Below are 25,614 nucleotides of genomic sequence, written 5' to 3' on the forward strand. Positions count from 1 at the left end.
TATACATGAAATAACAGCTTAGAATGCGTTGAATGGAATATAATGAATGTTTATGGATAATAACGTTTTATCGATACCGGTATACTCGACAGATAATGACTTTTCCAGGCTGTTTATGAGTGTCGGTTAGAGGTTCTTGACATTACGGATTACTTAATTACCCAATTATTCCCATCTCCACTAAAGACACCCAACGGCATGCAAGCAGTAAGACAACAGAGGGATACAGTGCTGTGGGAGGCGTGCACAAGACTGAGCGGCAATAAAAAACACACATCGGCGAGCTACGGCGCAGATGGTATGCTTTACCAAAAAGTTACCAGATTACAAAGATACAAAGATTACAAAGATACCAGATTACAAAGTTACAAAGTTAGCAGATGGTATGCTTACTACAAAGTTGTTGTTACCACAAGGTTGTTATGTTATTGAAAGGAACCCGCGATCGCTCCAGCATGTCCAACCAGTGATGACCATAGCTACGAGCTGTACTCTTTACAGCGAGCGTCGTCCGTAGCACGGAGTAGGAAAGACAGGGGTGAAACTTTACTCTCTCCTACGACCAGATAAAGTGAAGTCAGGAGGACGAGGACTAGGGTTCCTGGAATACAGGATCCCTAACGAGGACCGGAGCGCTGCGCCATCTGTAGGGCAGAGCACGAAAATTTTGTTGTCACGTGATGCTGCGGCGTGGCGGTCATTGGCTGCTCCGCCCGATCTCCATGGCCGCCCACCGCTTCTCTGCTCAGCATGCCCTCACCTCGCGTGGCTCAGTGGTTAGCGTGGTGGCTATGTCACGCTATGTCATGCCGTGACGCTCGAAAAGTGCACGGTTTTCCCGTAAGGTTCTATGCGAAATCGCAAAAACAATGGGAGCGCCATCTGTCGCGAGGCGTCTGAAATTAACTCTATCTGGTAGCGCCTCACCACTTATTTCCACGGGGAGTTTCAACTCCTGTCTTTCTTATTCAGTGATCCGTGGTAACCTGCTCCAGGACCACGATGCCAGCCCCGGTGCCGACAATGTGCTGTCGGGCACGCGGTCCACAATTCCCGCAGTTGAGAACCACTGACTTGTTATACTACACAGTTTGTTAACCACAAGGGAGGTGACACAGCTGAGGCAAAGCTTAATTTGCGAACATCGTGAATTACAAGAAGCTATTGGTCGAAAACTAGAAACTCCAGCGATCCGGCGAACGTAGATTGAAGTAGAAGACTGAGGTCGGGAGCCGCGGACGTCTCGAACAGAGACTGTCCTTTTACTGGGAACTGTCACCACCACCAGCATTACATTTAAAGGTAGCTGAGCATAACCCCCATCGCCCTTTAGATACAATACCAAAGATGAGCCCAGACAGTCCCTTCTAGAAGAACAGTCTGTGCTCGAAGTACCGGCGGCTTCTAACCTGAGGCTTCTTCTTCAACGAAGCTGTTGGGTTACAAGGAGTATAAAAAGAAAAAAAAAATGTAGATAGTAAGGAGCCATTATCGTCCCATCTACAAGAGCCATTATAATGGCAATGGCATTGGCCTATGGACCATATATGGTCCATAGGCCCCCCAAACAGTGCCTCAAAGAGCGCTCAAGCATCAAGACAAAAATGGTAGGAGATCCAGGACGTTTCTGGACAGGGTATTTTTGTCCTTCTTGTTGCAACCTCGGCCGTGCGAAATCGGGAAGATGCTTCAGTGCTGCAGTATAAAGCGTATTTGCTGCTTCTCGGCGCTGTGTACATCCTTCATAACCTTTAAGCATGTAACAGCAGTGATTGCTGTTGAACCGCGTATCTTGATGCCATTAAGAAGTCTAAAATTAATGCATCGGAATAAAAAAAACATTTATCAAGGGAAGACATCTTCACATTTGTGTCATTTTTGCACACAAGGCATGGGGCTTCTGGGTCATGTCCTCGAGCATCAGTGTCTCGCCCTGGTGACCAATGAAGAAAGAATGGAAGACGCGAGTGCATGACGAGGAAGAAGAAGAAGAACGCGGTCAAGGCGCCATGAAGCGGGGGTCGGCACGCTCCATCTGCAAAGGAACCTGCGCTCACCTCTAAAGGACCTGTCAGTCAGAACTACCCCCTGGTTTTGCTACAATGACAGTGCAGGAGCTACAGGCTGGAGATGCCAGTGAGCTTCTATATGTCATCATTAGGCTTGAGTTGTTTTGTCGAACCTCTTCGACGAACGATGTGTTCATTTCGGTTTTGCTTTAACGGATATCCGCACCTTTGTAGATGATATGTGAACCAGGTCTGTTCCACTTCTGCCGCATTTTGTATGATTACGCGGCCGCCGCATCACTGCAGGGAAAAAATGGCGGTACCACCGTGAATTTTGGCCTAATCTTTCGAACTTCCAAACGACAGTAGTGGTGAAGCGTGTGCTATCCACCATCAGACTAACTTTAGCTTAAGTAACTTCGTTATGTGAGGCCACCTTTACCCATTTAGTATTTATCTTCGCTCTATTAGAGAGAAATAAATGTTTAATTTTATTTCACGCATGAAAACCGGCGATATAGCTTGGAACATCGCAGCTATATGTGAAGTCTCGCGGACGTTACACGTTCTAATGTGAGGCGACATGTTAAAAAAAAAGAAGTCCCGTGCATTCAGATCGCATGTGCAGAATGAGAAACGATTACACAGCAATTCCTGCGCTCACACCACGTTTACTGCAGTACTCCCGTCTAATCTCATATCTACAGAGAAAGAAGACCCGAAAGAAGCAGCCGCTGGTGCACTCGGCGAAGCCGAAGAAGAACCCGAACGAGGTCGGTTTGCGAACAGAACAGAATCCGTCCTGTACGCCATTGGAATGGCCGTAGGGATTGGAGACGTATGGAGATTCCCTATACTGGCCTATCAGAATGGAGGAGGTGAGACACCACGCTATTGCAGTTTATGTTGGACCACGCAGTAATAAACGGGCGAGTCGAAACCACTTGATAATGGTAGCCAAGGTCGTGCTGGAAGACTGGGAGGTGGTGGGTTCGAATCCTACCACCGGCTGTGTGCTGTCTCAGGTTTTCCCTGGGTTTTCCGAAGATTTTCCAGACGAATATGTCGGCACAGGTTCCCCCTGAAGTCGGCCCAGGACACGTACTAATACACTGCCCCCCACTCTATGTTGTCTTCTATCTGCCCTCCTCTGTACAGCGCTCATAGCCACAGTTGCTTCGCGGCGCTAACACGAAATAAAAAATGAAAAAAAAAGAAAAGAAACCACTTGACCTCACGTCCTCACGTCGCCATAAGCCCCTTTCCTGTAACGCTTATGTCTCCCCCGTGGCAGGGGCGGATCCAGGATTTTTCTGAGAGGCGGGTTCAGACTTGGCCAGCATGGTAGAATCTAGGTCAATTAAACACTATATGTGAAGACAGATATTGAGGAGGGGGTCAAGACATCCTGACGCCCCCCTCTAGATCCGCCCCTGCCCCGTGGGATAAGGTGTGTGAAACCGTGTATTCGCATGACAGACATCCTCATGGAATATGCTAGTAAAAAAAGAAAGAAAGCTCACGGTGCGGAAGTTCCGCCGCGTTCGGAGCAGCGGAGGCATTCGGACAGCGCCAGAATAGCGGAGTGGTGTGCTGCGCACATGGCAGACGACAGGGCCGACGGTAGACCTGGTCGTCTGCTACGGAACCTTGCAGCTCGGCCGCAGGATATCTCCCTATGGTTAGAACAGCACGAAAATACATGGCGTTGAGTCTATGGTTGAGCCAACGCCAGCAAGATACAGAAGGCATGCTTACTGCCTCCTCTCCCTGGTTCGCTACGTGGACATAAGTCAGAATTCGTCTACTACCGCGATGGGCCGTTCTGCGAAATTCGCAAATTATTGCAGCTAACTTCGTATTTTTGTATACTAAAAGTGCAAAACGCTTGATCTCGGTTCAAATGTCAATCGACGATGGCCTTAGAGACAGTTGTTCCAGGACAATTCCTAGATATATTTACGACCTGGGACTGACTATCCTATATATCACCAACAGTTTCACTCCTCATCTTTCTTTCCTTCTGGTACAAATTTCTCTTGTATCGACAGGTCGTTTCGTCACATAACAAATATTGGCATTTTCTTTTTTCTCCATTTTTCTCCATTCGGCTGTTATTGCCAAATAAGAAATATAACTTGCCCATAGTCATTGCACAGTCCGAATGCATCAGACGGTCACTGTTAAGATGTGGTACCATTTCGTATATAGGGGGGATTTGCAATATAACACAATGGAATGTTATACCAGAGTCTATGTAAGCGGAAGCGCACGTGAAAGTCGACGGTGAGGGATGTTAACGGATTCAGTGTTAGCATACCGCGGAGCAACGGTTGCTCTGTGTTAGCAATGTACGGTGCTGGGCAAAAGCTTATGGAACACACTCCCACCGCATTCTTTCCCCAGAGTGACGCGCTAGCGGCGAATGGGACCGTACGAACTTAGAGACACAAGTCCGCACGGTACAGCTTGGGACAAAAGTTTATGGAACACTACGGTGTCACATTTCTCCAATGGAGCGACAACCTAGCTGCAAAAACGAGTGGACATACATACTGAGAGATGGATCGAATAGCCCGCCACCCGTTTTCTATTCGATCGCTTCGTGACACCTAGCAGGGAAGCGCTCCGATGAAGAAATACGCAGGTGCCGTGTTCCGTAAACTTTTGTCCCAAGCTGTACCATTCGCTGCTCGCGCGTTAATCTGGGGAAGGAATGCGCCGGAACGTGTTCCGTAAGCTTTTGTTCAGCACTGGGCATATGGTGAAAGTGAGACTGGGCGGTTTAATATGCTTCCTGGGCAGACTTCACGGGGAACTGTAGCGACATTAGTCTGGAAGGTATGATGGACAACCTCCGGCTACAGACAGATGGTATTAGGATACGATCCCACCGAATGCCTTGACCTTGGAACCACCATCGCATGGCCACTCTGCTCGTACTGACATATAGTGCTCTTTCAATTGTCTTCGATTTCCGTGCCAGAGTACTGGTGGCTGTTATTGCTTTGAAACTATGAGGCGCCAGTTCGTATACGTATATTCGAGGTGGTACGGCCTTTCTCAATTTTCAGGTGCATTCTTCGCGGCATACCTGCTCATCATCGTGGTGATGGGAGTTCCTTTATTCATCATGGAAATCTCTTTTGGACAGTTTGCCACTGCTGGACCAATTGTTGTTTGGAATTGTCTGCCAGTAGCACGTGGTACGTCAAATATAGTCTCCCGATAGAGCCATAACGCGGTTTGACGTAAACTTGCATATCTTACATATCTTATTAGCCGGCTTTGCTCAACATAATTGTATCACTCGAAGAATCTTAATATGAATTCAGATGACGTCGTTAATGTCAATTGTTTAGTGAAGTGAAGGTGAGTGCAGCAGTGGAATGCCCACACCTATGATCAAGGCCTACATGCGTCGCCATACACTCTTAAAAATGAACTTCACCGCATAGCACGCTCCTAGCCAACCATCATCTCGAATGATATCGTTATCTGCCCTGATTTGTTGAAAACGAGAGGCGTACGCCTTTTTGTGACACTTATGCTGTTCATAATTGTCACAGAAATGGCGTACGCCTCCCGTTTTCAACAAATAAGGACATATAACGATATCATTCGAGATGATGGTTGGCTAGGAGCGTGCTATGCGGTGAAGTTCATTTTTAAGAGTGTATATGGTTTGGAATTCCTTGTTGCTTTCTAGTGCATTGCGATTGTACCGTGAACTTTTTCGATAGCGTTCTAATGAGGTTGTCTTCCGTTTATCCCATTAGGTATCGGTGTGGGCATGGTGATACTGTCAGTCCTGGTGGCCATCTATTACAACGTCGTTCTGGCATATTCCCTTTATTATCTTGCCCAATCTTTCCGCTCTGAGCTTCCATGGGCAGGGTGCTTCGAGTGGTGGGGAGCGGACAGAGAAACTTGCTATCTCCGCGAAGCGGGACTGGTAAGCCAGGGACGAGTATGATACGATAAGAATTACAGTGTAGGAACCCAGATGAGTCCAGGAGGAGGACGAGAATGACGACATATAGTACGGGTATAGCCCTCATGCAAAGCGGTATAAATACACCGTGCGATACAAAATGTCTTCAGGCATTGGTAGATAGTGTAGGAAGTGAAAGTACCAACATTAAACATTTTCCCAGCTATATTAATTCTATGAAGGTTAGATAGCAATAATGATAATAACTTTACCTCGCGAGACGTCTTTGATAATGAGCGACGGGGCAGCGGTCGCTCTGTGCATTAATTCTCGGCACTTCGGCAAAATTAGTCGTTTAACGTGCGCGTCACTTGTTTAACGTGCGCTGACATCTCAACACGCGGCACACCGTATTTAACGTCACTCGCGGAAGACTGCGTGTCAAAGCAGCTTGTAGCCTGCCACCAAGTTGCTGGCGTCCTCGGCCGCGTTCGAACCCACAACCTTGGGATCAATAGACCTTTTTTGAAAAGCAAGCGCCACCTGTGGCGCGCAAGGGCTCATGGGAACTTAGAGCATTTTACAACATTACGAGACGGCCAGAGACGGAGATAGAACAACAACATTCCCGGTGTGCGCAGACTACCGCAGCAGACGACGGAGTATAGTGTCCCTCAAAGTTCCCATGCTGCTTTGCGCCGCGCGCTTGGTGGCGCGCATCTTTTTAAAATCGTCTATAGGCGAACACGCTACCAAATGAGCCACCGTGGCCCGTGTATAGCAGAAATTTCATTAGATAATACGTATGCACTGAGATGTATTGACAATGTAAGTGTGGGCGTTTGTCCGCGCGTGTTTTTGACGTGTGTTTGTTGTGGAGCCACACCTTTTGCAAATAGGAGAGGCAGAAGCGTGCTATATTACATTGTTTCTCCTCGCATCTGGTGCTAAAGGGACGTACGTGATTCTAATGGAGTCTGGAGTGGAATGCTACACCCTTGCGGCTCCCAGACACACGTCATGGAGGGTTACTGTTCGCGTCTGTCGTCGAAGCCATGTTCCCACACGTCCTTCCGTATACCATGCGTGCTTTGAACACGTGTGTTACAAACGCACTGTTGCGTATCAAAGTTCTCCGCGGACACGGACACCTTCGAATATGGACGAAAAGGCAATGGCGATTACGCGTTAGTATAAGGCCCGTACGATTTATGTATACATTTGGGACAAGTTTGGCATGGCTTCTACGTTCAAGCGGAGCTGACATACATCCAGTACAGGCGTTGCAGCAACATTACACTATGTTCTGCAGCCTCCAATCTTCGCGCCCTTCCAAGTTCCACCAACCCGACATCGTTCCGCCCTGAGTACACATGCCTTCTGTATACTGCTATAGTGGATAAACATTTTTTTTTTACTGCCCACAATGAAGCTCCCAGAATCTCGGAGCATCACAGAAACTGTGTATTCACATAGTGACATCCTCACAGAATATTCTAATGGAAGTAGAAACAAAAGACTGCTCATGGGCAAGAAGTTCCTCTGCGTTTTATGTATATATATTGTGTATATTTATGTAATATCGGAAGTGGCAGGCTGTGCACCTGGCAGACGACACCGTCTGCTACGGAATATCTTGTGGCCGCGCCGCAGGCGGGGTTAACCGAGTATAATTTTTGTGTATCTTAAGTGAAGTATCAGATATGTATTTCCGTAGTGGTATTCAGGGTATTTTTTCTCATTAAAAAACATGGGCTACAACCGTCATCAACAGGTGGCGCAATTCGGCTAGACGACCTGAGTTGAGTGTTTTGCAATCACTCCCAGTACTGAAGTCTATTTCTCAAATATAACACTGGGTTCCCAAGCAGGCGATGCGTTGGAGTGGTTATTTAGCGTGAGAGATCTCGTTAGCACAAACCTTCGAACCCGCATGACGGAGACGAATTTTGAAATGACTGTCTCCTTCGTGCAAACAGAAGGTATGCGAGTGAAGACAAATGTTGAGGAGGAGAGGAAACAGTTGAGATAAGGCGCTGGTGTGTTGATGTGTGCTCAGTGTGGTCAGTGCCCTTGGTCAGTGCCCTTGGTCAGTTCTTGGTCAGTCCTTGGTCAGTCATTGGTCAGTCCTTGGTCAGTCCTTGGAATAAAGATATTTAATGGTTCATATCTCCGGTGTGCGCAGAATCCACGAGAAAGAAAAGAAAGACTAAAAACATTACGCGTTATCACGTCACGTGACCCAAGGTAATCCGCTTGATTAATCGTAATACAACTATATGCAACTAAAAAGAGGGGGGATATACGTTTATTTCTGAACTAATGAGAGCTCGCTAAATCAACCCAATCCATTCTACGGAAGAAATAACTAAAAGTACTGAGTACATTTTTTGAAGTATGTACATGTATCCACGCTGTTAGTAGCGCACGAACAGACGACACGTTGAGTGCTGGCGCTCACGCGGTTACATAAAACTATGACGTTCTTCGCGTTGTCCGTTGGAATATTCCCAGGAATATGTCGGTCGTGTGAAAACACTCAAAGCTGCACATAAAAAACTAGCTCGGCTACAGTTGTGGTTCCTACTGTTCCTTGTTTTCCTTTTTTTGCGTGTGTGTATGCACATACTATATATTCTAATTTCACTATCAGGTTCACTGCTGGGAGGTACCCGACATATTGTCCGCGAACGTCACTGAAACGCCCGCCTCAGGAGATGCTATTTGGCTTGCTACTGCGTCCAGGACCAATTTTTCCGTTCCGAAGGACCTCTACTACGCCGCAATGGCCAACTGTACAAACGCCACACAAACTGCCTCGGAACAGTTCTGGGAGTAAGTATATAGGCAGGAGAACTCCAATGAGACTTCAGCTGGTTACATTTCACGGGAAAACTGTCCGGCACCGAGACAAGTCCACCGTAATATTTCGCTGTTTCTGTGAGTGAAATTTATCCGTGGGCACGTGTATGCATGACGTCATGACATGCCGTGTTTTCACGTGTCCACTCCATTCCGTCGTCATAGCCACGAGCCTGCTGACGTCACGAGTATGGCGGGTCGAGTGTCTGTGTTCACGTTCTTTCCTGGCACATCTGAACACACAACCTGAAGTAATCTAAGGCATTGACATCAAACGTTTGTAAATACAGTATGTGCAATGTAGTCAACACCGTCGTTTTCTAATTTCAGAAAGTACGTGCTGCATTTATCCGCCAACATCGACGAGGTTGGTTCGATAAGATGGGGACTATGCCTCTGCTTATTCATAAGCTGGTTCCTCGTATGTATCTGCCTCATCCGAGGAGTGACCTCGTCAGGGAAGGTGCGTCATGCTTTTGGGTCATTTTTCTGAAGCGTCCGCTGCTTTTCTACGAGTAACTGACCATATGGGTATTGTCTACCTTCGGCTTACACCACCCAGTGCTTTTGCGGAATATTCCTGGAAACAAGGGCAATGATCTGGTTCTCAAAAGGGTACTAAAGTGCAGAAATTTCCTCTCGCAGAAAGAAAGGCGTCGTTACTTTGACAGCAACGCAAAAGCGACGGGTTTCATACGTTGCGTCGTTGTCACAAGGAACTTGTCACAGACTATGTCAAGTTGTACTCCGAGTTAATTTGTTCCTTTTAGGTTGTGTACTTTACGGCAACGTTTCCGTACGTCGTTCTCACGATCCTGCTTATCAAAGGAGTCACATTGACTGGATCCTTCGACGGAATCAAGTACTTCTTGCTGCCAGACTTTCACAAGTTAGGGAACATAAACGTAAGGAATGTTTTGGACACGCTGCGTTCGAACTTTTGCCACTGGCGCTGAAGTTTGACTATTGTTCGGAGGTCTTTCTAGTGGAGATTTCGGCTAGTCGATTTTAAGCGAGCACCAACGAAAGTCAACCATGCTCCGGCCAATTGCATGGCGTAAGTCATCGCGCCACATCCGGGAAATTCCTCGGGTCGAGCCAACGCTCGCTGTTGCGCGGCTTCGTATAGATGCCGAAATGACGAAACTGACTCGTTGGAGTTCCGGGCTGAATCCCAGATTTTTTGGCAGGAAAAAAAGAGAATGCTCTGTCGCAGAGCGAACTGATCTGAAACCGGCTCCTAGTGACGAAACATGCGATTTCAATCCGGATCGACCAGCGGAACACGCTATATATCTCCGCCGCTGGGCAACAAGCCGCTCCGTATCGACGAGACGAGTTTGCCGTAAGAAGGAACGCTCCGTCGCTGAGCGAGTTGATCTCAAACGACCAGTGAAATATGCAAATGGAATCCGCATCTACCAGTGAACCATACCATCTCTGGAGCAAGAAAAGCCGCTCTGGATCGACCTGCCGAATAGACGAGTTCAGAAAATCCCAGACTGCTTAGCGCCGCTTTGAACTGTGGGAGTTTACTAATACGAAAGAAACGGGTGGCCTCCAAACTGTTCCGATTTCTCCCCTACCGGTCCATTGTCTACGACGGTCAGCGAAAGCAAAATGTGAAGGATTACTCTTCGCTCCCCGCTCAGCAAGCGCCCAGGATGCAATGCGTGAGCAAAGAGCACTGGGATTTTCTGAACTTGTCTATTGTCGCGGAGTGAGTTGATTTCAATGAACAATCAAATCGAACCCGGGTCGACCCCTGAAACGAAGCAAAAAAAAAGCCGCTCCAGATTGACTAGCCGAGTTTTCCATAAGGAAACATTCTCATGGTCACCGCTTGATAAATTAATCGAAATATTAGCGAGTGCTAGTAGACCGCTGATAACGTCGCCGTTAACTTACCATGCCTACCGGAACCAATGCCAGAAAGCGTGACTCGGAATCTTATCTGCTGATAGGGTGCGGTAGACTATCGGGCTACCGGTAGCGGTCTATACTAACACTCGCTCTTCTTCAAAAGCATATTTTAAACTCATCCGGAAGGACGGCATAGCACGGTTGTGCTGAGCCCCCGTCCTCAATCAACGTAATCTTTTCTTTTTTATATATATATTAGGCTGAGCGGTTGCGGAATACTATGTCTCTCAGGACGAGACACTAATCCATATACGTACTGTGATCTCTTGACAGGTATGGCGAAAGGCTGCTGAACAAGCGTTCTATTCGTTGAATCTTTCCTGGGGTGTCATTATTATGGTCGGGAGCTACAACCACTTCAGGAATAAGGATATCTTTGTGTAAGCATGCATCGTCACTCCAACTCTCTAGTCTCTCATCACGGTTCCATGTCGACCGTCTATCACGAACACGGAGGTATACCCTTCCATTTCTCGGTCCAGAGTCGGGAACGTGCAAAGCGAGAGCGCGACGTATTTACACAAGACTCGTAATGAGGAACGCACATGCACGTGACCGCATATAGCCGTATGAAAATGGCCGCGGTCAAAGCGTTCGCGTGTAATGCGATCCTTGTTTCTCTGCAGACCACAGTACTAAAGGTGGAATCACTTCTTCAGAAATCTATGGGCGATTTTCGTTCGCACAAGATGCGTGAACGCTCTAAACTACCATCTTAAGATTGGTACTGGCGTGTTCTCTTAACTTTTCTCTAGTTAATGACGTGTTTTTTAGGGGACAAGGTTGAGCCGTTGATTTTTAATAGATTAAAGGGACTATGAAATTTCCCGAACCCCCATACTTTTTTTTGATGGAAACTGTTCTTCCCGCAGAGAAACTAATATGCCACAAATTTTTCCGGACGAAATCGCTCCACTCTGCGAGGAGCGCGCGCTGGAAATGTCTCTTCCGCGTTCCTCCTCTCCCGCGCATATTTCCCTGCCGATGGTGTAACTGTACGGACCGCTCTTCGGTTCCCCGTTACGTCACCAGTGTTGCACAATGGCAAGTAATGCCGCGAGCTCGCGCTGTGGCTGCCGCCACTGCCGAAATCTGCCGATCGCGCTAAAGCTGCTGTCATGGAGATTTCCACTCCCGATGAACGCATACGCGGGATCCTACGGCGCATGCTCCTGGCGGGATTCCTCGGCTCGGCAACACGTCACGATGACGTGTTGCTGAGCCGGCCGCGGTCGCGTCAAGTTACCCGTTGTGTCTCCGCTCGGCAGCTCGTCACGGCGCGGCGCCAGCTGTCCTCCCTTCGCCGCTCCGTTTAAATTCGCTCCCGAGAAATCCGCTCGCGCGACGAAAGTAAAATTTCGGTTCTAGACTCAGAAAAATGTCTTCTTTCGAACGAAACGAAGAAAAAAATCGTTTCGTAGTCCCTTTAAAGTTTGGCGCGTCTCGAACATGTGCTGCCATATCGATAGAGTGTCGCACACTAAAATATTTGCGAATTCGGGCTCAATACAAATCAACGGATAGTCCTGGAATTCTACAAAATGTGTCATTGACGAGGGTAAAGCAAGGAGAACACGCCAGTACTTCTGTTTTGTCGATATTTTACGCCGTTTCTGCGCGGTGGGCGAACAAACTTTCTCTATTGTCTTGCGCAGAAGTGATTGCCCCTTAATTAGCTTTATAAGATATCACTGCACTAAAACACGCAGTATATCTGCAGTAGATGTCACGTGTCCCTGTTTTATATAAACAGTGCATAACTAGCTGCCTCAAAACGATGTTGCCATACATGACGTGCGACAGGGCAGGACGATTGTGCCATAAGCGACCGCTGGAGGGTAGATACACAAATGGCACGTGCATAAGGAATCCAGGGAATCCCTGTAAGCACGAATATAACGTTCCTCTTGTTCCGACAGTGACACAGTGATCGTCTTTGTCGCGGATGTGCTCACCAGCTTGTTTGGTGGCATCGCTATTTTCTCCGTACTGGGCCACATGTCCATGGAGCTGGGAATTCCTATTGAATCCGTTGCAAAAGCAGGTAATGCAATTTCATGCTCATATACAAGCAGCCTGATGCTTTGATCTTCATGCTGAATTGGATTGATAGCACAGGGTGCCTAGGGCGAATCCCTTACTTGTGCTTCTCTGTAAAAGTTTCCAGTTTTTTTAAAGAAAAGACATTGTATATCTGCCGTATTTCTTTTGCAACATAAAAGAAAAGTTTATCCATCGCAAGGTATCACGTGAGGAGCACAAGCAGCGGATAGCTGGGCACCGTGTACGCTAACCATTCTTTCATTATCATAGAAAGGGAGGGGAGTCCCGACATTGCGTCTGCAACTGCAAACCTGCTGGGTCACACGCTCGCACCTACTGTGCTATTGTTAACTTCGCATAGGTTTTCTTGGTCATTGGGCTTCACGGTGTATATGACACTAACGTACACTGACACTAACGTAATTGTCGTATTGGCCTCTGTCAGCTGCCGGAGAGACCACGGAGGGACCAGCGCCTAATACAGGAACTCTGGAGCTGAAAATCTGGCCACGGTATGGAAGTGTACCAGATACGGCTTGACGAGGAAAGAAAGTATTGCTAGCACTGAGTAGCAAATACTAGTATTTTAAGTACCAAAATTCCGGAAAACTATTTTGGGCACGTTCTCAAGATACCGATTTGGGATTTTGAACATGTGGATTCTTAATTCCCGGATAGTGCGATACCCCTTCCAAATGCTCCATAGCCTCCTGGTGGAACACGACGCCGTTCGGCTGATGTGCTCGTGGATGCCTCCACAAATTGTGTGTGCTCAATGAGCTCGAATCGTGTTCATCTTCACAGGACATACCTTTGACCCCTGCCACACCTGGAACGCTTATGATAACGTTACAATATGAAATTGGGCGACACTCGACTCACTGGCGTTTTCCTTGCAGGACAAGGCTTAGCATTCGTAGTCTATCCAGAGGCCCTCGCATCATTTTGGTTTCCGCAATTGTGGTCCGTCATCTTCTTCTTTATGCTCTTCATCCTGGGCATCGACAGCGAGGTGCGTGTATATGATAGATTATCATTTAAAACTTAACTCGTCGCATTTCCTCGCAGTTTCCACTTCTGCAAACTGCGCTCACTGTGCTGTCAGACACATTCCCATGGCTCGAAAATCACCGAGCTACGCTGTCGATAGTGTCCTGCACTTTGTGCTTCCTCATCGGGATTACAAACGTTACCGACGTAAGGACACGTTGCCCACATACTTGTTGTTGTGCTTTTAATAAGAGGAGTAACGAAACATGAATATAGCTTCCCTACACCCGAGATGGGAAAGAGCATGCTCTCCTTGCACGTCAACTGCACAAGTTGGGACAAAAGTTTACGGAACAGGCGAGCGGAGACTCTCTTCGGTGCGACACCCTGGCGGCTGGCGGAGGTGGGTGAGGTCACAGTCTCAGAAAGGTGGAAGGGTGCGCTGTCAGCGATACAGACACCCAAGGGATACCGGAACTGCAGCTGTGTGTCGCTAACAGCGCACCTCCCACCCCTGCGAAACAGTGAACTCACCCGCTTCCGCTAGCCGCTTGGGTGTCGGACCGAAGGAAAAGTACGCCGCTCGCGTTTCCCGCCAACTTTTTTCCCAACTTGTACACTTCGCGTGTAATTTAACAAGACACTACCCTGTTGAAAAAACTCATATAACTTTCTATGTGTAAAGAAATGAGCAATATGTGTAAAGAAATGAGCAATATGTGAAAGGCAATGAGCAATATGAGAAAGGCAATGAGCAGTATGAGCAGCGCTATGTGCAGTATGCCAACGTTATGAGCAGTATGAGCAATGTTATGAGCCGCACGGCAAGGCCAACGAAGCGCTATATGCGCAGATATAAGCAATACGAGAAAAGCAGTGAGCAGTATGAGCAACGTTATGCGCAGTATGAGCTGCATTTCGAGCAGTATGAGGAAGATATGAGCAGTATGAGGAAGGCTGACCGTTTAGTTAACCAGTTATTCACCTAGAAGTGCTGGCGCCACAGCGTCTGGTGATGGCCTTTCAAGAGACGCTCGTCACAGTCGGCGGGCCGTAACGGTCGGAGCTCCATTCCCCTTCGTCCGATTCTGTTCAAATTTTAGGTGCATGTTTCCCGTTCCGACCGTGTCCTATTTGGCTCTTGGATTCTCATCCAAGCCGTTGCGAGTGCCATCTCAGTGCTTGGACGCTTACTTGCTTATTCTACCCTGCTTCTCGGAGCCATCTGGACGTATTTCGCTCCGCTCTGCGTGGGACTTATATTTTCGTCGCCGTCTCCATGCTGTGACAGTGTCTTTGTGCCGTGTCAGTGATCACTGAAGGTGTTTTGTGTGTGTACCTTAGAATCAACCTACAGAAGCCGTGGCAGGTGTGTGCGCATTCCAGGTACGTTGCAGTCCCGTTTTTCCGTTATCGCTCGTTATGTCTGTCGGGTTAGCTGTCTGCAACTACCATATTCGTGCTTTTTGTGACTTTTTGTGGAAAGCGTTCGCTGATAGCCTTTGCATGTGTGTATAGAGTGTTTAAAATAAAGTCGTGCACCAGGGCATACCGAAATCGCACGTTAGCATGCAAAAAAAAAAAAAATGTGTATTTGGATGCCCCAAAGTGAAGCAAGCCACAAACACTCTGTGTCAGTAACCCGTTGCAGCAGCGAACAAGTTTTGCAAGCATAACGCAAACATACTCAGATGTTTCAGAACCGCGTTCATTGGACATCACCAGCATTAGAGGAAGGTTACGTTCAATTTTAATTGGCAAAATGACCTTGTGCGTTATTCTGATTGACTAAATACAACTTAATGCTTTGAAGGTGTGATCCACGCGTTGGGATGAGAAACAGGCCCCAGTCATGTCCATTTCAGCATGAACCCATACGGTTGTATAAGTTGTGGGAACTGGAATACTTCTAGGCGCAGAAATTTAGCGCAGTTCTAATTTTGTTCTTTCTTTTCAACAGATACCTTCGTCAAATATGCAGAAAAAGAAACTATCGACATCAAAGGTGCCTGGACAGAAACGGAAAAAGCTCATCAAAAAGCATTTGGCAAACTTTCTGAGGGACCTACGTCGCGCCAGTACCTGAATAAACCGGTATTTTGTAATCACGTGTTGTCATTTTAGCTTAATCACGCCATGTTGCACGTTTGCTCAGACGGTTCATGTGCTCATATAGCCATACGCTGTTTGAGAGAGTGCTCATATAGTTCATACATGCTCATATAGCTCATACGTGCTCATATAGCTCATATGATTGCTCATACAATAAACACATATACGAGCCTCATGTGATTGCTCATACAGATGGCTGTATGGTTTTTTTCGACAGGGTGGTACGGGTGCGAACACAGGTGGCAGACAGTGCCAAGGAGTACATATACACTTTCCGTGAAGCAATATCCAGCTGAGCAGTAACAGTAAACAGTAGCATGTGTACAGCTGACTTACGGTGACCACTGAAGCTGCTGAATGTCGCCTCCGACGCATCCGTAGTCGAATGGCAGCCGTGAGCACAACGAGGTGTTGGGCAAGAGCACATACAGACAGACATCCAAACCGACACTGTCTCTCGTGGACAAACTGCGCACATACCAAGCCGGCGATCCGAAGCAGTACAGTGAAGTGCAAGTGCGACTGCATGGGGGTTGGACGGGTAGATCAAGGATCTTCTTCGTTGCAGCCCATGCGAAAGAGCGCGCGCCACTGACAGGGTCACCTGCCAGTCATCCCCATGTACTACTTGGTATTGTCCCACGCGACCATCACAGGCGAATGAATTCATTCTACTCCGCGGACCGCACGCAAGAACTGAAATGTAGTAGACACCGGTGGAGATGTACAGGTTGGGACCCCCTAGCGGCTGCCGGAAGCTGGTGAGTTCACTGTCTCAGAGGGGTGAAATGGTGCGCTGTTAGCGACGCACAGTGGTAGCTCCGGTGCCGCTTGGATGGGCTTGTGATGGGGAGCTACCGCTGTGTGTCGCTAACGGCGCACCCTTCCACCCCTCCGAAACAGCGAACTCACCCGCTTCCGGAGCCCGCTAGGGTGTCACACCGAAAAAAAAAAGTACGCCGCTCGCGTGTTCCGTAAACTTTTTTCCCAACCTGTACGCTATCTCTAGTGGTATCTACTAAATTTTTGTTCTGCGAAAGCAGGCGAACATTAACCTGTGCTTCAATTCCGAATTGGTATAGAGGTTGCAAGATTTTATCAGGTAACCTCGAGGATAGAGATAGCTTAAAAAGAATGGAGGAAAGGGTGTGATGTGTTGGCAGTGGGTGTGTCGCCCTTTCTAGGCCGTGGACCCTTTCCCTAGCAGCACAATGTACTGAAAGTCGAGTGCAATAGGGGTGGACGGGTAGTAGTTGGAAGGCCTTGAACAGACTCCTGAAGCTAAAGAACATTGATAAGACACACACACTGTCCACCCCTTTCGCACTCGACTTTCAGTACATTGTGCTGCTTGGGTTAGCACTCTTCGGTTATGAATACATGGTATGGTCGGTATAGCATGACAAGGCAGCTCTCCGATTACTACAATTACTCCAATCGATTCCCATTTCCAAGAAGGTGCACAATCAAACAATACTGTTTTTCCAATTGAATGAGGACAGCTGAACCCACATCACCACCAGCACTGGGGTAGCATATCGCCCCTGGCGATGGAGCTCCCCATTCGGGGTCTCACAATACAGCTATTGTTGAAGAAAAGGCACCAGCGGTGGGGTTCCAACACACGCCCTCTGCTTACTGCTTCCGTCCTCAGATGTCGCTGCAGCATAGATTGTTTTTAAGTGTGCACCGCGCTGTCATTATTCGTGAGAAATGAAGACAATGCTATTGCTACAGACACGGATCGGCGCTAGGACCCTATAAGGACCACAAAAGCCATTACACGATAAAGCACCTGCACCGCTTTCATCCTATTGACATCGAGGGTCATTTTGATGCAAAATAACGTCCGTCGCGCACCGTTCGTATATCACGAGGTTCGAATGTTGGGGCCTGAAAGAAGTTCGCGGCATTCCTGCACAGCGGCCGCACTTCTTGATCTCATCGCTGTTGGTCGGGAGCCTGATGTTTTCAATGCCACCATATCTGACCACATCCCCTGGCTGCCCGAGAACACTTGCGTCAAAAGAGTCGAAATTATTCGTACCATGTTTCAAGAAAATGAATGACTTGGTGGTTATGCTTGTAAACTCCGCTGCGAAAGGATACTGTGTGTGAGTGATACGTGATACCACATGAGCATGGTATATATACAAAGGTGTTGACTCGTGCTTGCTAAATATGTTTTCCAGGGCGGCCAGTATGTCCTCAATCTGATGGACACTTACAGCGCAGGCCTATCTCTCATATTTATCGGGTTTTGCGAAGTCACAGCTGTTATGTGGATTTACGGTAAGCAACAGCAGCGCCTACTATACGCGATATACTCATGTAGCAGTCGTATATCTTGTTCCTTTCTTTTTCTCTCTCCTTTGTGTGCAGGCGTGAACAACTTTTCAGAAGACATGAACTTCATGATCGGATCGAGTCCATCTTTGCTCATGAGGATTTGCTGGGCTTACGTCATTCCAGGTGTTCTATTCGTAAGTGTGGCCCCTTTCTTATCCTTCGCTTCCTTCTCTTATTACTGACATCCTGGCTGCGCTATGAAAGTCATAGTTAGTTACTTCTTGTCAGCGCAGTGCAAGACTTCGTTGTTGGTATACGAGACGGCGGGATTGGCAGCGTCTTCAATTCACCCAACATGACCAAAAGTCGCATTCAAAATCTGCTTGTCTGGACATTATGGTGTCAACGCTATTTATCTCGAGGGAGATTTTGAAATCTAATTCGCGAGGAATTGAATTTTGCAAATTGCCAACCCAACCAACCAAGCCAACCTCACGATATTTTGACGGAAACAGAAACCGTACATGCCGTATTTACCCCATTCTATTGCAAAATACATTCACTGTTACAAGTAATAGCCGGAGGGAAAAATTGTGCCGTTTTGAGGAGCGCGAATTGCCGGCTCGCGCTCAGATCTCCAAAAGAAAGAAGCAATGCGAGGAGGTCATGTACCTGCCCTTTCACTTCCCCTTTTTCAAGCTTCTGTTAATAACGGCAGCATGGTTGCCAGGCAAAGGTATTTGAAACAAGAGCGAGAGGGAAGCAGGAAGGGACGGATTGCGACTTTAATGTGAATGCATTATTGGGCTACCCCCTCAGAAATTCCTGTGGTCTGCGCCGAAAACTCAGCTCGGACGACAGATGGCGCCACGGGAATCGTGGGCGCAGAAAAGTTTATGGTAGGGTATTCGACGTGAATCCCTCCCCTTTTCCCCTATACAGCTCGCGTGCGGCGCAGGCGCAGGCGCGCGTGCGGAGGGTCGCTTGAGAACCCGCTCGCGGCTAGGAGCGCCTAGCGGTTAGGAGTGCACCGGGGCGTGCTTGCAGGCGGCTGCGGGCGTTGGAATGTTACGTTATCTTACGTCTTCCAAGCGAGACTGCAGGGATAGGAGTACGACGTCTTACTTCGTCGTGGCGTGGGCCTGCCGACATCAACAAGCGGTCGTTCTCTGGCTCCCAAGCAGCACAACATCTTGGCCCAATATATTGGTCCAATACTGGGCCGGTATTGCCAATATCGGTCCAATACTGGGCCGGTATTGCCAATATCGGTCCAATACTGGGTCAAGATGTCGTGCTGCTTGAGTCCCACGTTGGTGGCCGTTGTCTACGCGTTGCAGTAAATCCATTTGGACCTGTCATCATCTCCACAGGTTGCATGTGAACGCTTCAGATAATCCGCTAATTAGTCAATGGCTCTCGAAATAAGTATTTCAGCACTCACAAGCCTTCACTATGTACGTATGGTAAACCCGCGTACATATAACGAAGGAAAATAAACAGTTCCACCCGCTAATTCGGGTCGGTGGATCCTTACTTCTTGACGCCAAACTCCACAGCGCCGGTATGCTCTCTAGCATTACATCTAACTCATTGCAGTTCTGCTGCTACATTTAACCCATTTCTGCAAACCATTACGTGCAGTTTAAAAATCATCTCAGCATTTTCTCGCATCACTCCTCCTTGCGTCAGCTGGGTGACCGCTAAGTATTTCTTCCCCGGCGTCTTGCATTAACTTGACGGGAAACGGAGCTCGGCCTACAGTTTGCGCGCGTCGAAACGACGGTTTTCGCCTTTTTCTTTCAGCTGTTACCAAAGTAGTAGGGAAGGTATTTTGCTTTGCGGTGCGGTAGAATCCGACATGCGCTTCGTTTCTGAAAAAAAAAAAGAAAGACGTGATCTTGAACGATGAATGAAGGAAGTCACTGAAAAGGTTAGCCAGCTGCAGGACTTCTTTCTTTCTTTATTATAGACACAACATGTTACATCAATTGTTTAGGGGCGGCCAAAATGCGGCAATACTAGGACTTGATCCCACATCTTCTGGATTACCAGAAGGATCTACTTCTGGACCCAGAAGATGTGTGTTCGAATCCTGCAGCTGGCTAACCTTTTCAGTGACTTCCTTCTTTCATCGTTCTTAGGCACTTGAGGCTTTGTATGTTTGTCCTCTCTTCTGTGTTCCAGCCTCAGAACATCAATTTCCAACGTGATGTTGATTTGGCAAATTTCGGAGATCAATTGGGAAAATTCAATTTCTCGTAAATTAAGTTCGATAATTTCGACAACTCTCTCATTTGGCAGATTGGCCTAGTCAAGCCCATTCGGACGTTTAGCTACTCTTCCACTCGAGAGAGAAATAAAATTGAAATTGAAATTAAAATAAAAGTGCTCAGAGGTAATGGTAAAGTCGCCCCCGAGATAAATATAGTTGACCCCATAATGTTCAGCCAAGTACATTTTTATGCGATTATTTATCACGTTAGGTGAACCACCCTGTATATATGACTCCCGCAAGTTAAGCAAGAAACGCCACACTTAGCTAGGCTGCTTGAATACTATAGCTCCGTGTGTCGCCCTTCCCAGAGGCGAATGCCGCCATGTCGCCGTGTTGGTGCCTATCGGTCACCATGCCTCGATGTTGTGGCCTGCTTTCACCAACTTCCTCAGACCTGCGAGTCTTGTCAGCACAGAGCTGACAACGCTTTGGAGAAGATAGCGCATATCGTAGCAGACGACACTCTTGTCTTCACCATGTGAACTACTCCGTGTGAACGATTCTTTGCCCATTCCCTGACGGCCACAGCAAGAACTATGCAATAATGTCGACACACCGGCTGTGACATGATGACCAATATTCCTGGTTAGGACAACCATGTTACCTCCTGTTGCAGGTGCTAACATTCCACGGCTTTTTCCACGCCATCCCGATAACATACAACAACACGGATCCTTACCCAGAATGGGCAAACATCTTCGGCTGGTGCATCGCTGCTTTGTCTATGGTGCAAATTCCTCTTTGGGCTATCGTGGCTCTATATAACCGGCGAAATGTAAGAATCGCTTTTACTTGCATAAATCGAAGTGTTCATTGTGTCCTCGATCTCATGAGTGATTTCGTACCTGAAGCTGCTGCGAACTCTCCTAACCCAGCGCATGAGCGAATTGACGTCCTTCATGATATCGCTGCAGTAAAGGCCGACCCACATGCTGCGTATTCTGGCGCGTAACACACAGCGTGTCACGCTCAGCGTAAAATTTCACGCAGAGGATCAGTTTTCTCCACGTGAAACAGCGCGTCAAGAGGGCTCTGAATTTCACGCTGCGCAAAAGAGTGGAGCATGCGCAGTAGCCAGTCGAACCGACGACCGGCCGCGTATCACGCGGATTGAGCAGAAGTAGTGTTCGGTCTGCGTTAGTTAGGGTCCGCGTATCACGCGCGCCGATTTCACGCAGCTTTTCACGCAGTGAAATACGCACCATGTGGGTCGGCCTTTAGATCCGTACAGCGTTAAGTCATTTGGGCATCAGGACAATATTTAAACCAATGTGCAGTCTGACGAACGTGTTCGCGAAACCGAAGGACCGCACTCCGGCTAATGAACAAAATGGTGTAGTGTATGAGATCAGTTGCCAGGATTGTGAGGCGAGTTGGTGAAACAGGTAGACGACGAGTGACACGTATAAAAGAACACAAGCGCGATGTGGCCAGGGCTACGCATGCTACGAAGACAAAAACAGAATTGGTCGACCATTGTTGGTCTAAATGTCACGATTTTGATTTTGATAACGTGACGACCTTGGCGCGCGAGCAACGTTGGGGCCCTAGAAGATTTTTAGAATCTTGGTGTACGAGGCGTGATTCAACAGCATGTAACGCCCTCTGCCGGAGGTTTACGATATCTTGGTGGAGAAGTAGGCTGATCTGTACCTTCGGACACATTGTGTACTGATGATGCCAGCTGAATAGCTCGGCGAAACATCTACGTCTTTAATTTTTTCTTTTTTTTTTTCACTGTTGTGTTAAGCCGGAGATAAAACACCTTTTACAGTATTTACACCTGCTGTATAGCGCCTCTTACAAGTTTATGCACACGGTGAATGACTCCATAAGGTACAGACCGACAAGCAAAATAAAGTATACGGTGGCACGCTTGATATTACTTTCGCCTTGACCCTTTCTTCGCTCTTGATCAGCCGCATGGCCTTGTGTGTCTCCGACACCGCGAGGAGTTCGGTCTAGACCAACTAGGGTTCTGTACGATCTCGTAACGGTTGCGATTAGGTACGCAGTACTTCGCTGCATGGACATCCGTACCGCGTTGCATCCGTAACGCACGAAAACGTAGCATTGCGAACTACTCATACGCCACCAACCTATAAGGTCACGCCTCGTGCTGCTTCTTCAAAGGCCTTGTTTTGAAACGTCCTGCTGTCTCCCGACACACATGTCGCACTAGCTGTGCGTAGACTGCTTGGGAACAAATCAGGCACAGCGAAGCAGCTTTATAAACGACACATAATTTATGTATTTAGCTTTGAATGTCACAAGATTAATGAACCACGTTTCCTCTTCCAGAATCTCAAAAGCGCATTTCTACCAACTGAAGACTGGGGACCACGAGATCCACAAGATTTTCGCGAATACCGTGCACTACGGTGGCCCCTCGAGAAGCCACCTCCACAAAGCCCTCCGGCCCCAAGTCCGACTAAAGTGTTGAATGTCCCTCATGATGCCCCGGCTACCCCTCATAATGCCCCAGATGCCCCTCATAACGCCCCGAATGCCCCTCATAACAAACCGTGATTGTTCGTTTGCGAAAAGCTATCCATTGCCTGTCCTTTCTGCCGTGCAGAAAGTCTATACATCAAAATTGCTGACCAAATTTCTTGAAAGCAGAACAGAGAAGTGTCCACACTAATAAAAATAGCGTACGTGATAGTAATGCACGTTCTTGCCGTTGTAACGCCGAACTTGCGAAAAGTCGTAATGAAATGAACCAGAAAGAAGTGGCAAGACCATGACTGGTGCAGGCGTGAGTTGCTTGGCTTTCATGGCTTTGTATAGCAGCTCGTTCCGACCAAGTTGCTCGACTTGCTACACTTACCAAGCACAGAACATGGTTTATAAAGACATACAGGGTGTGTGTGTGCAGATCAGTGTTGTACATAGTAGCGCTACTAGTAGCGTTGCTACTGTATTCACTACTTTTTTCAGTAGCAGAGAGCGATCCCGCTACATTTTAAATAGGTAACGGAAAAAGTATTTTCCGCTCCAAATATGGGTAGCAGCGGTCTACCGTTAGTTTTCACACGCAGTTTTCATATGCAGTATGGCAGACTTGGAACGGAAATAAAAAGCGAGATAACGGCGAAGCATTTCGCTAACTCTCATAAGAATGAATATAATTTGTGTTATTCTGTGAATTTTTTCACATTTTTGGCTCACGTTTGCGCTCACGCATTGCGTGTAAATGTAAGTTTAGTAAGTTTCAATTACAATTACGAAATTACAATTACCAAGAGTAATCCTCGACATAATTACCCAGAAGGTGAGTAATTACTGTAATTGGCTTACTCGAAACTGATTACATTACAGATCTGTCGTAATCCAGAGCCAGTTTCGCCCTACACTTTCAACTATTCCGCCACATTTGCATGCCCAGTGTTACCGTAAGAATATTCGACAGAACCAATCACCCAGGTCTATAAAGACGTCATAAAACGACGCACCGACACAGCAGTCGAGCACGTTGCTTACGAGGGTTGGCCAGGGATAATGGGCGTCGCCATTTTGGATCGATATGTCCGATATATGCCGATACATTTCGCCTTTGAGCCGATATATGATGCTTCGAGCAGAGAAACTGCGAGAGAAATGGACCGGAAAAAAAAAAAACGGTTCTGAATAACGCAACCTCAGAACGCAATAATGTGAGCGCGAGAGGAGCCCCTTTAAAGGGAAGCTCCGCACCAAAAACGTGTTGAGGTAACAGTGCGACATCAATCCGTACCCTATGATATTCCAGTGAATACAATTTCTCATCCCCAAGTGGCCCAGATGATTTGAAAATTAATATTTTGCTTCGCGTGATAAGGCGCTCCTCCACGGGAAAGCAGTCAAGCAACACTGTGCTTCACCTCACCGGTATTCCTCGTGTACGGCTTTCTGCAGGTCTTGCTTTTACTGCTGGCGAATATTTGAGAACGAAATCGAAGAAGCAGACGACTGGTCATCCATGCGACACGAAGTAGTTACAAAGCGCGTGCCCGAAAAACAGCCGGTGGCCCACACGAGACTACCGGTGACGTCACGCATGGTACAGGAGGTAGTAGAGGGAACCTTCAGAAGTCTCGGTTTCGTTTTGAGCTTCCCAGCTCTTTTGGCAACTACGGTAATGAGTCCCATATTGCCAAACCAATTGTATTTCTCATTTTGGAAGAATGTATCGAACATATTTACACGGCCATTATAATAGTTTCGGATTGTCCAGGAGTCTCCCTGAAAAGGAGCAATGAGGTGACGTTTGTCATCGCTCGAAATCCTGCCTGGTCTGTCAAGCTGTCCACCAGGAGTCACCATACAAAATATTTTCGCTCTGCGCTGCGTTATAGCTGTGCAATCGAATTCAAACGGTCGGAGAAAGCAGCCGCGGACGGCCGACACGATGCTCTCGTGACGTGGAAAAGGCTCCGTGCCTTGTTTCTTCGTTTGTTTTTTAGCAGCTCACGCGCCGCTTATACATGTTTCAGCTGTATCGCCGTACGTCACTGGTCACGTGAGGGGAGTAGCATAACGTCACGACGTCCTCTCGTTCTGCGATGCGCTCTTTGCGCTCGCTCTGTAGGGCACCTGCGCTCATCGTTCATTCGCAGGAACTGATTTTATTCGTTGGAAAGCACTTTGCAGCGAAAAATTAAATAAATAAAAAATTTGGGGTCGCCTCGGTGCTCCTTAGGACCATTGCTGTACATGTCCAACGCAACCAGAAGGCATCGCGACTTGCTGTGAAACACAACACTTGTGCGCGTGGTTGTATTGTATTCTAGTCTAGAGACTGAACAGCAACGTCAGCGCCACAGCGGTGGCATCCAATGTATTGCTCCGTAGACGAAAGCGTGCAGGGCGAGCGCAATGCATCCTGGACAGGTCCTGGTCGCACGTCACAGCAAACGTCAAGGCTACACGTGACCTGTAAGATGGCGGCGCCCGTGATCGGCGGGCAAACCGTTTGTAAACAATGCGGTTGTTGTTTCTGCGCGACGTTTTGGATGTCTTTCGATCACGGCAATTATTTTTATCCCATAATCTCGCAGCAAGACGTGCAGTTTCGCACATAGGGCCTCGTACTGTTGACGACTTCCAAAGATGTGATGACCACACACATTAGGACTCACTGAGCCGATGCGATGTACTTAAACTAAGGAGGAATGGGCTACCATGTTGCGGAA

The 25,614-nt window shown here is 47.7% G+C and overlaps 2 protein-coding genes and 1 long non-coding RNA gene across 3 annotated transcripts in view; 2 read left to right on the plus strand and 1 right to left on the minus strand.

Annotated features, from left to right (window-relative positions):
• The window catches only part of LOC135399018 (sodium- and chloride-dependent glycine transporter 2-like), a 78,736-nt gene extending 61,967 nt beyond the window's left edge, over window positions 1-16,769 (minus strand). Inside the window, exon 1 of the mRNA XM_064630643.1 lies at window positions 16,210-16,769. The gene's annotated coding sequence lies outside the window, so the exon portion shown is untranslated. The remainder of the gene's footprint in view (window positions 1-16,209) is intronic.
• LOC135399015 (sodium-dependent proline transporter-like) lies at window positions 1,955-23,108 on the plus strand. Its single transcript, XM_064630641.1, has 15 exons — window positions 1,955-2,136; window positions 2,717-2,887; window positions 5,084-5,215; window positions 5,789-5,964; window positions 8,597-8,778; window positions 9,136-9,268; window positions 9,576-9,710; window positions 11,002-11,108; window positions 12,648-12,772; window positions 13,671-13,783; window positions 13,840-13,968; window positions 18,066-18,165; window positions 18,256-18,356; window positions 21,057-21,215; window positions 22,742-23,108. Exons 1-15 carry the CDS (start codon window positions 2,103-2,105, stop codon window positions 22,967-22,969), a joined length of 2,025 nt encoding a protein of 674 aa, XP_064486711.1. The 5' UTR covers window positions 1,955-2,102; the 3' UTR covers window positions 22,970-23,108.
• LOC135399019 (uncharacterized) lies at window positions 14,709-15,866 on the plus strand. Its single transcript, XR_010424172.1, has 2 exons — window positions 14,709-15,147; window positions 15,722-15,866. It is a non-coding gene; the product is annotated as an uncharacterized LOC135399019 (long non-coding RNA).
• Window positions 23,109-25,614: the final 2,506 nt, after the last annotated feature.

This window comes from Ornithodoros turicata, chromosome 6 (genome assembly GCF_037126465.1).
Source record: "Ornithodoros turicata isolate Travis chromosome 6, ASM3712646v1, whole genome shotgun sequence".
Classification (NCBI taxonomy): domain Eukaryota; kingdom Metazoa; phylum Arthropoda; class Arachnida; order Ixodida; family Argasidae; genus Ornithodoros; species Ornithodoros turicata.